The sequence below is a fragment of the Pelecanus crispus genome, chromosome 2 (genome assembly GCF_030463565.1).
Source record: "Pelecanus crispus isolate bPelCri1 chromosome 2, bPelCri1.pri, whole genome shotgun sequence".
Lineage (NCBI taxonomy): Eukaryota > Metazoa > Chordata > Aves > Pelecaniformes > Pelecanidae > Pelecanus > Pelecanus crispus.
Window position 1 is genome coordinate 60,363,976 of NC_134644.1, and position 13,211 is coordinate 60,377,186.

The 13,211-nt window shown below is 43.7% G+C and overlaps 1 protein-coding gene across 2 annotated transcripts in view; it reads right to left on the reverse strand.

Annotated features, from left to right (window-relative positions):
• Positions 1-13,211, reverse strand: part of EGFR (epidermal growth factor receptor) — a 43,736-nt gene that overhangs the window by 17,705 nt on the left and 12,820 nt on the right. For both annotated transcript variants that reach the window (XM_075706258.1, XM_075706257.1), the window contains 6 exons: positions 12,433-12,632; positions 11,262-11,394; positions 9,730-9,829; positions 7,717-7,874; positions 2,218-2,253; positions 805-946 (listed from right to left, as the gene is read on the reverse strand). In XM_075706258.1, coding sequence (XP_075562373.1) covers positions 805-946; positions 2,218-2,253; positions 7,717-7,874; positions 9,730-9,829; positions 11,262-11,394; positions 12,433-12,632 — 769 coding nt within the window. The remainder of the gene's footprint in view (positions 1-804; positions 947-2,217; positions 2,254-7,716; positions 7,875-9,729; positions 9,830-11,261; positions 11,395-12,432; positions 12,633-13,211) is intronic.

The window sequence follows — 13,211 nt, forward strand, 5'->3', positions numbered from 1 at the left end:
AAAGCCAGTGAGCACAAAAGGAAGCTGCAAATGGGCTTTCAGCAGAATGCTAAATACAATTTGCTAATTATTTACTAGGATTGGACTAGAAAGAGAAAGGGGCTAATCATAAAAGAGTGGCTTTAATCCAGGATAATGAATTTTGCTATTTTATATGTGAGGTACCCAGAGGGTGATGCTGTAACGCACACAAAACCATGCGGAAAACAAAAAGCAGTGTAGAAACCTTGTTCGTGCCCAACAGCGTGAACCATTCACTTTGATGGCTTTGTGGTTTTTTTGTGCTAAAAAGAAACCAAAGACAAGACACAAACACTTCCTCAATTCCTTTCCCTCCTCTCCTTTCTCCCTCCTTTTTTTCCACAGGATCAGACATATGCCTGGATCAAGGGGGTAAAATTTTCAAAAGCACCCAAGGTGCCACAGCAGCATCAAGGCTTGTCTGGAGGGAAAAAACATTCGATGCGGAGGGTCTACACAGCAAGGTGGTATGGATCAGCAAACACATTGCACCTCACCCTGATGGTGTAGTTTTTTCCGAGTAGACAATCTCAATGATTTTCCTTGGGATTTAGACATCTAAATCCCCTAAAGCTTTAGAAAATTATATCCAGAGGGATCAGACTTAAGATTAAGTGAGAAGGTGTTAGGTGCACAGCACCTCTTTTCCAACTAGCATGGCAGACGCCGTATATGCCAACCCAAGGGCTTGCTGAGTTACAAGACAGATGCATGGTGCTTTAATTCACTGGTATGAGGAGGACAGCACCCACTGCCCCAAATAAAGCAGATGGTGATGCTTACCTCCCTCTCCTGCAGCAGCCGGCGCAGGGTCCGCTTTCTGACGATGTGGCGCCTCCGCAAGTAAAGGCCGATGCCCAAGCCAACCACCACCAGGCACAGGAGACCTCCAACGACACCAGCTGCGATAGATGGGATTTTGGAGCTGCAAGACAGGAGGGGATGCAGAAAGAGAAAAAAAAATGCTTAGGTGTAAGATTTTAAAAAAACCCTACAGAAGTTGCATGAAGCCTTAGGTTTTGATCAAACACACACTCTGGACATCCACTTAAGCCTATTTGACATTTCAGATACCTTGGGCATCTGTATTTTCAAGTTCCTCATCCAGTAACCTGCTCAAAGTCTTCACTCTTCTCTCAAACTCGCAATTGGAGCTGATCCTCCTAGCATAAGTGAGGGGATTTCTCCTTTGACAAACCCACCAAGCACATGAGCATCAAATCTGTGATGCCTATATATGTCCACCATGGGCAGCCCGCATGTGATCAGACACACGAAGCATGTGAAGAAAAGGAGATATCAGGAAGGCATATGCAGTTGTGATACCAGCAGTGAAGCTGACATCTCACCATTGGGGGGGGGGCATGCTGTAAGGGTCACAATGAACTTCAGATCATTGGCCCTCCTCCCCAAGTACAAATGTCTGAGGCCAGGTAATGTGTGAACCATCCACACTGTACATATGGATTGCCACCTCTGTATTAGAGCCTCGGTCATTTCAAATTTAAGTTGAAAAGAAAAACCTGTTTTCCAAGGTTGTTTTTTGGTCTGTACTTAAGGGATCCATCACAGCTCTTTCTAAGTTGCCCCAGGAATGACTATTAAATAGTCACTTTTTAACAGTATTTCTAGGCTGAATTTGTCTTGCCATAGCATACTTTGTGGCCAAAAATTAAATCCCTCTCTCTTAGAGAAGCCTGATTGCTTGTTGCATGACCTTGAGCAAGTCATGAGGCTGAACAGTGCAACGTAAGATCTAGTGTGAAGAATAAATGTCCATCTGTGCACAGAGCAGTTGGAGATGTACAGACCACAGGGCTGGAAAAGACCTCCTGGGTTTCTGAGAATCCCCTGCAATGCAGGTAACCGTATCAATCCTAAACATATCTCTCTTTGCCACTAGCCCTTAATCCTTTCTTTTTCCAGGTCCTCCTTTTGTTCTCCAGTAACAGATCCCAGGTCTCACCTTGACAAACAAGCCAAGCAGAACAAGGTTTTGGAGTCTTGTGCCAGTAGGAATATTTCTCAGTTCTTTAAATCATTTTTACAGGTCGAAGTATGCTCTAATCTGTCACTTCCCTGTACAGAGCTGAAGACTTAACTTTAGTCCCAGCCTTGCAGTGTCCAGCGTGGAAATGTAAACACACATGCATTCTTTCCAGCTCTGTCGTTAATTGTACCAGATGAAATACTTACCCGTTTGGACAGCCTTCAAGACCTGGCCCTTTGCACCTGTAAAAACAAATGAACGTTACAAACATATTAGCTCTGGCATACATACTTCTATAATTCCAACTAAGAAGAGTGCTACTGATTGAAAAATTTGTGTTTCAGAGCAGTCCAAGTATTAACATAGGAATTTATCACAGTCATACACTCTGTTAAATACCAGTCAATGGCCTTGCTCCAAAATCTTTTATCTAGAGGCATAGTTATGCTGCATACTCAGTTTAAAGAATATTTTAAAACAACTTTCTATCATGTGGTAGAAAGGTGGGAGGACATAGATACACAAAATACAAATGGAACTGGATTCCCTGGCTCTGTGTGGACATCTGTGTTAGCACAGAAGCTCAGGGCTGACTGTGGAGGAGGACAGAAGTAGCCTCTCCCCTGCACAAGGGCAGAAAGCTACATAGAAATATGTCACTGCAGACCCTCCTGCATAATCCTTGTTTCTTATAAGTAGAAGATTCCAATTTCCAGACTTCCTGTTACAATGGAAAACTTGGGTAGCAGATACACACTCCCTTCAGAAAACAGGATTTGACAGTACTCCCTTCGGCTATAGTCTGTTGGTATGTGTCCATGATATTTTTCTTTCAGAATCTGAGGTCCTATGTTACTGGTAATGCAAACAGGTATGACAGTTATCCAAAGAGCCAGGAACTCTACTAGCAAGTCATTCACCCTCCATTTGAGTTTAAAATGCCTGAAATTCATTTTGGCAGCCCAATGCAAAAAACATCACAAATGAAAACACAGTGATTGCATTCACTTGATGGTCTAACAGGCGTGAGAGGCACCGTGCATTCCCTAAAGTGCTGCTGGGCTACAAGATGTGTGCTCTTCATGGGAATTGTGGTCTTTGTGGTGTCTACCGAGGAAGGAGAGCATTACAGAGAGGGTTACATCACCTCTGAAAAACAGAGCACAGCAAGAAGAAAAGTCCAGTTTGTGGTATCCACTCCCTCCGCTGACTTAAAAAAAATGGATCATCCCAAAACAACTCCAGGGGAGGTCAAGTAGGGGGTAAGTAGTGAGCCTGCGCCAGGAAAACTGCTCAGAATTCCCTCTCGCTGAGAGGAGGAACCAGAAAAATTTCAAAATGGCAGGTGGAGTTGCAGATCTTATCTCATAACTTGATCTAGGTCTGGGGGAGGAAGAGGTGAAGCAACTACTTGTTTTATTGGGGTTTTGTTTGTTTGTTTGTTTTCATCACTCTGATCTTCCCTCGTGTATTTGCCTTGTTTCTGGACCAACGCAGTGTTCCAGGACCCAGCATCTGGAAGGTCTTGTGAGTTCACTGGGCTCCCATGCAAGAATGTGCATCCTGGTGTCCTGGACATGCTGGAAGTGCTGTGCATGCTGGTTCCCGGATCCCGGGTGCCCAGCTTTGTTAGCATTCCCTGTCTGCCTATGGCTTGGTTTGTTTGCTCAGTTGTGGAAGTAAGCACAGAGAGGCTGCACATGCAGAGCAGAACCACCAGCTTGCTCATGGTCACAGGAGACGTATCTCACTTTGCACCGGGCTTTTCTCTTCAGGCACTCAACAGAAAACGGATCTAGGACCCAAGACTTCATCCTATCATGCCCTACCACCCAGATCTTAATTTCTATATGCTAATGCAACAAAGCATGCAGGTTCTCCCAATAAAGATGTGAAATTAAAAGACCTCATATTATTTCAGAATATGAATGTGTCCCTCAAATTATGTCTTCCTAAAAATACTGATTTGCCATGCTACTTTATGATGGCAAGTCCTCAATGTGCTTCCTAACAACAAAAAGAATTGGCTGAAGGGACAGTATCTACAGTCTGAGGAATGACCAACCCGTTATTTTCCTACACCAGAAAGCAGAAGCAGGAGAGGTGTAGATTTTCATCTGTCCCCTTCTTTTTTAAAATTATTTCCCACACAAATCCATCAATATCAAGTCTAGCGGGATAAAGTAAAAAGGCGTTTGGGAAGAAAATGACAGATCAGCTTGTGCTTTTCAAATCCCACGTGATTTTCTGATTCATTTCACAAGTCAAAGGAGAAACAAAGCCTATGACAAATATCCATCCAGGACTAAATATAACCATCTTTCTTAATGTGGAATTTTATGATGACACCCAACATAAGTAACCCAGGTTTTATGGAATCTAAACAATCACTTTTTCCATTCCTGAATCGTTTTTCTTCTGCTTACAGAAACCAAAATGAGAAATGTGACCTTGTGCTATGAACTGCCTCAAGATCTTATAGATATACCAGATGGAATCTAGCAGCAGTTGTAGTCTCTGAAATATTTCTCTACTTATTGGAAAATTAGTGCTGTGTACAGTCTCTGAAAACTATTGCATTCTGAACTCAGCATTTCATGTGTCTACGTAAATATTACTCGTCCCAGTGTAGACACAGCTATTTATTTCCCAAATCCATCAAGATTTTAACAACTTTCTCCTCGACCCATAGCTCTTAATTTGATGTAATACAGCCGGGTTGCTATGATTTATGGCCTTTCAGAGGGAACTCACACTATAACACCTTAAGTTACTTCACAGTCATAAAAGAAATGGAAAACCATTGGGCTTTTTAAAGCCTTACAAGAACTTTCCTCTGCCCTTTCATTCTCACTGTGCTGCTGCAACCTTCCCTCTCAGACCCCTTGGCCACTTTCTCACACCCTGCTAAAATCCCCTGGCATTTAACATGAAGACTGGCAAGACACATAGCGTTGGTAGTGACTGTGGAGGCAGGATTTGTCAACCAGTGCTATTAGCTACAGTTGTGGCTTCTCTCCTTGCTCTTCCACCCCACTGTGGCTGAATTTAATTCCCATGCTCTGGGAGAGTGGCAAGGGAAAACCAAATTCTTCAACGCTGAGCAGATTAATCAAGCTGGTGTCTTTATTAGTTGCTGGAGGTATAAACGGGGTAATTCCAGGGCTTTTGGGATGTCACTGTCTTTATCAGAGTGTATTTTCTCAGCTGTACTAGAGGCAAAAGGAAGCTAGTGTTCAAAATCCTGAAGCAGTTACAGGGAAAATGGGAGAGAAGGGGTCTTTTGGGCTGAGCAGGAGAAAGCTACCTCCCTTCTATTTTCTAATGAAGGCTGAACAAACGACTCATCAAAGAAAATTAGACTACATGGGATTCTTCATGGCAATACAAAGGAAGTGATGCACTACCAGTAAGGAAAAAACCAAAATTCGTGCAAAGCTCAGTTGGGAAGAGAAGTCCACTTCACTTGCAGCTTCTTCAAATCAGGAAAATAGACCCAGATCCTGGAAACCCTTACTTATGTGACTACTGAAGACAGTACACTTAATCATGCTGATAAGATTTTGTGGGCTCTAGCTGTGAAATTGGACTGGGACAGAAATAAAGTTGTTGTTTCTTGTCATGCAGAAATCGCTGAGACTGTGGTTTCTAAGGATGCAAAAACTTTGCGAGACAGATGTTTTCCACCCACTGCTGAACAGATCCCGTTGCCGCAGCACAACGAGGGAAAGGCATGACGAGAAGTAAGCGGCATTACTGATTGATTGCCTTCACAGGGAAAATGCTGCATCACGCTGCACGTTCCCACATCACACCTCTGACACTGGCTCCCCACCCATTAATGCCATTACCCTCAGATGTCCCAACTGTAAAGCAAAAATAGTAACACTACCTTATCTTAGCTCTCTTGAGCCCTTCAGCGGTACAGCCTATTTCTTCTGCTGCATTTGGGCAGCAACTTGAACAGGGCCATTGAGCATTTCCACAATATAACTGTTGCAAACTTAGCCCAGTTCTTTCAAGTAAGAGATGCAATTGATACTACTTTTTATGTTCTACCTACATAACACAGGGTCAAGCACACTGAGCCATATGAGCCCTAATTTTCAAAAACCTCTCTGTACCCTACCTCCATCACCTGCCAGTCTCCTGGGGTACACCCATCCACCGCTAAAGCCAGGCAGGAATGGACTTTTCTGATGAACTCTGCTCTGAGGACTTGGTTGTGCAAAAGAGCCACTGCATGGCTTGCAGCTACATCCAAATCTGGCAGATTATGTTCTCCAAGTTTGCATTCGAGTCTAGTGTTTGATCCTGCTACTGAGGCTGCACAGTTGAGAGCCTTGTTCAGATGTGGTTAGCAATAATCAGCCGCATTTTCATGTGGCCAGTTAGAAGAATATTGGATCCCTGTGGCCAGTTTGTATCAGTAGGGACTACTGAGGTTATTAATAAAGAGCAAAGTTATTAAGATCCCTTTTCAACTGAGATCATTTGTTCTCAGGCATGTGATAGGAAGCCCTGATAAGCCTTGCCTGTGACTGTTACAAAACACAGGGGGCATCGCTGTAAATCATGGCAAACCCATGTCTGTTGCAGCTACCACCTGAAAACCTGAGCACTAAATTTTCTGTGAGCACTAGGAAGGGCCATTACTTCCTGTTTTAACCCTTCATCTCCTTTTCTCCATGAAGGTGGGGGCCTGGGCACTCTGCTCTTTAGTGACCTGGCAGTTGAATTCACCAAATAGACAATGGAAAGATGGTTGGTCTGAATATAGTTGGAGGCCAGTGTTATAACTTCTCTCTTGCAACACATATTACAGGCATATTACAGAAGGATTTTGGATTGGACAGACCTGAAGGGTACAGGGCAGGGGCCTGTGAAAGAAAAGATACTAAATGTGGGTTGGTTTTTTTCTCTGAAAGCACCACAGTCCAACAACCAAGTCTCAAAACGTAAAACCTCTTACTGTACAACCTGTGTCCTTTGCAGGTTGGAAACCAGGAGAGGAGACAGCTGCAGCCTTGTTACTTATTGTCCTGTAGCTTAAATACGGTTGAATTCACAGCTCATTATAGGTGGTGGTTTAAGTGTGCCCCCAAATGAGGAAAAAAACGCTTCATACAGATTGGGTTTACTGTGATACCCATTAATAAAGCCACACTCAGGAGACAAGCAAGGCTTGAAACTCAGACCAAGTGCTAGCATATGGAGAGAAGGAAAGGAAGAAAATCACTGTGGTACCACACTGGGATTTCCGTCCTAAAAAATGAAAGGTGCAGAGAAAAATGGGCCCCAGGAGCCCAGCATCCACCAGATGTCACTGATGTTCCTCCCAAAAAACAGAGGACCCAACACCAAGCCAGGTGGGAAAAAAACAGAAAATGCATCACTGGTGGTTGAGTTCTGTAAAATTCCAGGAAGTTTCCTATTTAAATCAACAAACAAACCTGTTTCAAATCCCCTGAAACAATTTTCCTCTTTTTTTTTGTGTATAAAGAAGTGCCACTGAACTTCTCCTATTTATACAGTCCACCGTGCTCTGCTTACATCACCTGTGTACTCCTGACCTCTGTTGCTCCCTGCTATTTCTTCTTCTCGGTGGTTTGAAACGGGACTGTTAGGAAGGCAACGAGTTCGAGACGAGCAGTTCCCCTGTATTTTTCCCCCCTGTTTCCATTCAGCCCGAGGTGTTTACTCACCCTCGGGTACAGTTTGGATGGCAGAGCTGACAAACAGCATTCCCATCGGCATATTTCCAGACGAGGGTGTCGTTCTCGCCCAGAACCCCTGCCGGGCAGGATTTCACGCAGTGGGGGCCGTCTATAAAATGGGCACACTTCATGCAATTGTCGGGGCCCTGCAAAGAGAACAGCTTGTTTATAATGTCCTTACACAGCCTATTCAGGAGGAAATTCAGAAGATAAATCTAAATTCCTTCCACTGCTGGCAGCTTTCAGCATCATCTGGTTTTATTACCTTGCTACCTGATGTTCTTGCAAGTATTTGCTCTTTCTTGTAGGATGGGCTTGTACAAAAGGCAGTACCTGATGCTTAAAGCTAAAATTTTCTTGAGTTTCAGTGTCGCTGCCTGTTTAGAAAGTTTGCATTTTTCATTTAAAATGGGGAATAATTTAATGACACCTTGATAAGGGGCAAGCTGAAAAACAGAGGGCAGGCTGCAGTCTGGTGCAATCTACCATCACACAGTTTAAAATGATGGAGCTGGACCTGCTGACACCTCCCTGAAGTACTGGCCTCAAATAATTATTTTTCTTCTTCTCAGCACAGGTTTTTTCCTCTGTTACGGAGATGCAGGGGATTAGGAGGCAACCCAAGGAGTCCGTGTGTTTTTTTACTTTGAAAAGCACTTAGTTTGTGTTTAAAGGCATTGCCTTTGGCCATTTCTGGCAGAACTGTTTTTATTCAGACTATAACAGCATCAGGAATGCCCTAAATATTTTAAAGCAGGGAAACCAGCAATTCTGGGTCAAATTCTACTATGGAGAAACACCGGACCAGACCCACAGTGCTGGTTTCAGTGGGACTATAGTAAGACATACTATAGGAAGATTGTTTTAATTACTGTAATGTCTAAGGTCTGCTCTAATAGATTGATTACTAGATGCTGGGCAAATATGGAACAAGGGGATGGTCACCGCCTGAAGCAGATTATAATGTTAATAACATCCCTTAGGCCATGGTGGTCTAAGCCAGAAGGGAGGATGGAAATGCTTCACATTACTGAGCAGTGACTGCAGACTGATGATGGTCAAGGGTCAAACACTCGGTGGCTGCAGGGGATGGCAAGAGATGTTAAAGATTTGAGTTAAGGAATACAGAGGAGGATCTCTGATGGAAGCAGGAGATTCAATTTCAACTACTGCCCCCACCAAAAAAAAGAGAATTAGAGTTTTACAATTAAGATATGAGTTTGAGCTGATTAAAAGGAAATAACTTTGCACTGCTGCCAAACTGGATGTTTCCTAATGCAAAAGAGTATTCTCAAAATTAAAGAAGAACAAAATTGAGGAAGACTCTGGATGACTAGCAAGACTACACTGTATTGACTTTTGTAGAAGGAGCTTTTGTATGAATTTGGAATATGTAAACAAGTTTGAAAATCCAATCATTTTGCTTTGCTCACCTTTCTTTGAACATAACTTGCAATTACTTTAATATAGGTATTTACTGTAACCTAGTTAGAGGAGGGAACATGGTGTTAAGTAAAAACTGCTTGCTGAATATTTTCCAGTAAATATCTGTTTTGATCACAATTTTATCACGGCTTTTCAAAAAGGCAAAAAGCTACTATTTTTAACAGTTCTTTCCCTCTGAATAAGGAAAATTAATTTCTTCATGCCAGCTCGGCTGTTTGGTAACTACATGTTCCCGGAATGTTCACCAAATTACCATATTGTCACATATGTAAGTAGGCCTTACATTTTTTTCTGTAAAAACACACAAAAAAGAAAGGCCCTGCAATGCCTGTGACTGTGGATTACACATGCAATGGGTGACACGAAAGAGAAATTACACCCTGAGTTTCCCTCTCCTGTTTCTGCTCCCCTGCCCCAAGATCTTGTCCTCTAACCTCCCCACATCCACTCTATCCTGGAGAAGGATAAATGAGACCTCAGGATTATCTCAACATGGGAAAGAGGTATTAATACACAATCTGAGGTGTAGGTTTGCTAAGCTGAATCTGCTCTTACAGGTCCAGTGCAGGTTGCGTTGTATGCAGTGGAGTTTTGCACCAGGCACTCGGGGTGGCAGGGGAGGCACTTGGAGTCCCTTTCAAACTCTCTTGGCTCCCTGGAAAAAAAAAAAAAAAAGAGAAATAATTAAAAACCAGGCTGATTAGTGAGTGATAAATTGTGGTCACCTCTCCTTTTCCTGACTTTTCCAGTTTAAATAGATTGGGATGATGGTACTGAGACAGGAGGAGGTACAGCGGGACCCTCCTGGTTACACCGGTAGCACTTGCTCAGCACAACCAGGGAGGTAAGAGTAAGGGAAATTTGGTTGACAGTGAAACACATGGCACTCCAGATTGCACACTACGAATTAGTTTACTTTCCCTTTTACGCTAATGACACAGAATATTTGCAATGATTTCCAAAGGCTTTTAAATAGTAGTGATGCAAAGAGATCAGCAAAAACAGTTCAAGTGATTCCAAGGCTCCAAATAATAATTAGGAAAGTTAAACAGCAATGCACCAATAATTAAATTCATGCCCTTCCTACAACACACAATGAATCATTAAAATATGAAAGTTGGGAACAGATGGTTTCAATAGCAATAAAGCTGTTCCACTTCAAGTAATGGTGTTATTAATTAAACTAAATCTACTCATCATTTGACATAAAAAATGCCCAGATATGCCCTTCAGGTCATAATAGCTGCTGGAGGGAATTCACTTACAAAAAAGACAGCTGCTAAACTGCAACTTGCTAGACAAATACAAACACCAGGGGCATCAGCACCCTGTCAAGTACTTCCTTAACACTCATGATTTTTAGAAGTCAAACTTTGAAAGAGTTATTAAAAAATCTGTGTAATTTTTGGTGCTAGCCATGCCTTTCCTGCCTACATCACCTGTTGAACTGTCTGAAAACCCAGCCGAGCCACAGTCCTGACACACAGGCAGTGATGCGTTTTCCTCGGCCTGAGCAAAGCCGAAGCAATAATTTTGCCTGAAATTGCTGCTCCCAGTGCTTTTTGGATGAAAGCTCATTCTCCCTTGACCACAACTTTGCAAATTGCAAGGGCGAGCCACTCATTTGAGCAAATAGAAGAGTCCCTTTGCAGTAAGGAAGCCTACCGAACAGTGAAGCCCTGGCTCTGGGGGTGACTGAACTGCCAGTGACTGCAGCTTGCTCTGGCTCTCGACTGATGTGCTTGACATGACAGGCATAGCGTGGATTTTCACCGAGGTCTTTAAGCTCCTTTATTTCTTAGGGGAAGGAAGTGTAAGACTTAGCCTCCTTGCACCTCCATATAGTCTCCTCCTGGGCTTGAGGGGATGTTTTCATGGCAGTCACTGTGGCAGGAGCAAACTCCTAAGCAATGCTGAATGGGGAAGGAGAGCTACCTCAGCTCCCAGCTTTTCCCTCTTTTTAGGCACTGTGTTCACACAACATCTGTGCAAAGCTGGTGAAATCCTTTCTTCCTAGCTACAACACATTCTAAAATCCCAACCCCCCAAATCACTGCCAAACCTCAAGCACACCCCAGACACCTTACCCTTGCAGGATATTGCACTGTTTCACACACTCCTTCTGGCGATCAAAAAACCTGCAGGAGAAGCAGTGGAAGGGTCCGGGGCCCCAGCAGCCCACATCTGAGCACAGGGGGTCACAAACATGCCTGGCAGCAGCTGGGAGAGACAGAGACAAGAAAAAAGGCCATGGACGTCAAGGCAGGAACGAGGGCAAACACAGCACTGCAAGTGACTCCATCCTGACCAGCCAGTTTCTCCAACCTGTTCCAAAGCAGATGTGAATGGTCCTGGCAGTGTGGAAGAGGAATAAGCATGCTTCTCTTAATTCCCAAAGCCTGAAATGAAGAGTGACTTCTGGCCTTTCAAAATAAAAACAAGCTCCTCTGTGACAGCTTAACAGCCGTGTAATAAAGCTAAACCGGCACCAGGCTGAAAGAGTTGGAGTTGTTCAGCCTGGAGAAGAGAAGGCTCCAGGGAGACCTTATTGCGGCCTTTTAATACTTAAAGGGGGCTTATAACGACTTTTTACCAACGTCTGTAGTGACAGGAGAAGGGGCAACGGTTGTAAACTAAAAGAGGGTAGGTCTAGATTGGACATAAGGAAGAAATTTTTTACTATGAGGGTGGTGAGACTCTGGATGAGGTTGCCCAGAGATGCTGTGGATGCCCCATCCCTGGAAGTGTTCAAGGTCAGATTGGTTGGGGCTTTGAGCAACCTGATCTGGTGAAAGATGTCCCTACCCGTGGCTGGGGGGTTGGACTAGATGATCTTTGAAGGTCCCTTCCAACCCAAACCATTCTGTGATTCTATGATCAATTTCCAAAACACAACAAATTCATATTCTGCAAAGAGAAATTATTAGATTTTGGCTCAGGGACCACTGCAGTCAACAGCAGCATGGTTGAACAACAGCTTCAACCTTGTCAGAAAAGTGCAATGTTTGGAGTTAGCTTCAACCTACGTGGCTTCACTATGCCCACAGTGGTGAAGCAGTTCCTTCCTATCTGCTGGACATCATGAAGTCCACATCCTCGGTGGGAAAAAAATCCCACTTTTCCCTCACCACCTTCATTAAAGCAGTATCACTGATGAATTTTGCAGCCAGGGGAATAGAGAGAAAAAAGCCTTGCTCAAATAACTCTTACATTTTAGCATGAGTTTCTGCAGAGGGCAGGAAGGCAGCATTGACTTACCACACTCGTTTTTATTTCTGTTCTGTATAATCTTTGTTTTTTGGCTCTGAGTTGCAAACAGGCTGCGCCAGTCCATGGTGTCAGCGTAGCAGAGGTTCTTGTTCTTCATAATGGCAACATCTCCGTCACTTATTTCCTTGAGGGATCGCAGCCCCAGTGACTGTATTTTCAAGTTAACAACGGCAAGGGAATACTGGCCACTAAAATGGAGATGGACAAAAAGAAAAAAAAAAAAAACAGAAGGAAGAGGATCAGTAAGTAGGGTTTAACTTAGCACATTTTTCTCTTGGTTTTCGAACATGTGTTGCTGTGAACTCAGTTTTGTTCAAGGAAGACATTGCTCAGCCCTCTAAGCTTAATGCTTGGTACATGACATACCTATCATAAAACAATTGCAATACTCATATCTGGTTTTGCATGGGAATTTTAAGCTAAAACTGGCAGGACGTACACTCTGTCAAGTAAATGATGTGCAACAGTGGTTGTATGTACAGCAGCTATTATTTTGCGCTGGTCAACCAAGTCATCCTTCCGCTCAGGGTAAGCCCAGGTGGGCACTGGATGCACTGCCTGTGTCTGCACCGCCTGGCAGCCATGGTCTCCATCCCCAACTGCTCAGCTACCTCAAATCCCAAAGTGCTTCTGATCACATCGTAACTTGCCCTGGACTGCAAAGAGTGCTCTCTGTCCTGCTTGCACTTCCAGGCTGGCGGTGGGGAGCCTGGTCCCAGAGCAGGCTCAGGGCAGCCCTCCACATGTGGCACAGAGCTGAGGGTCTC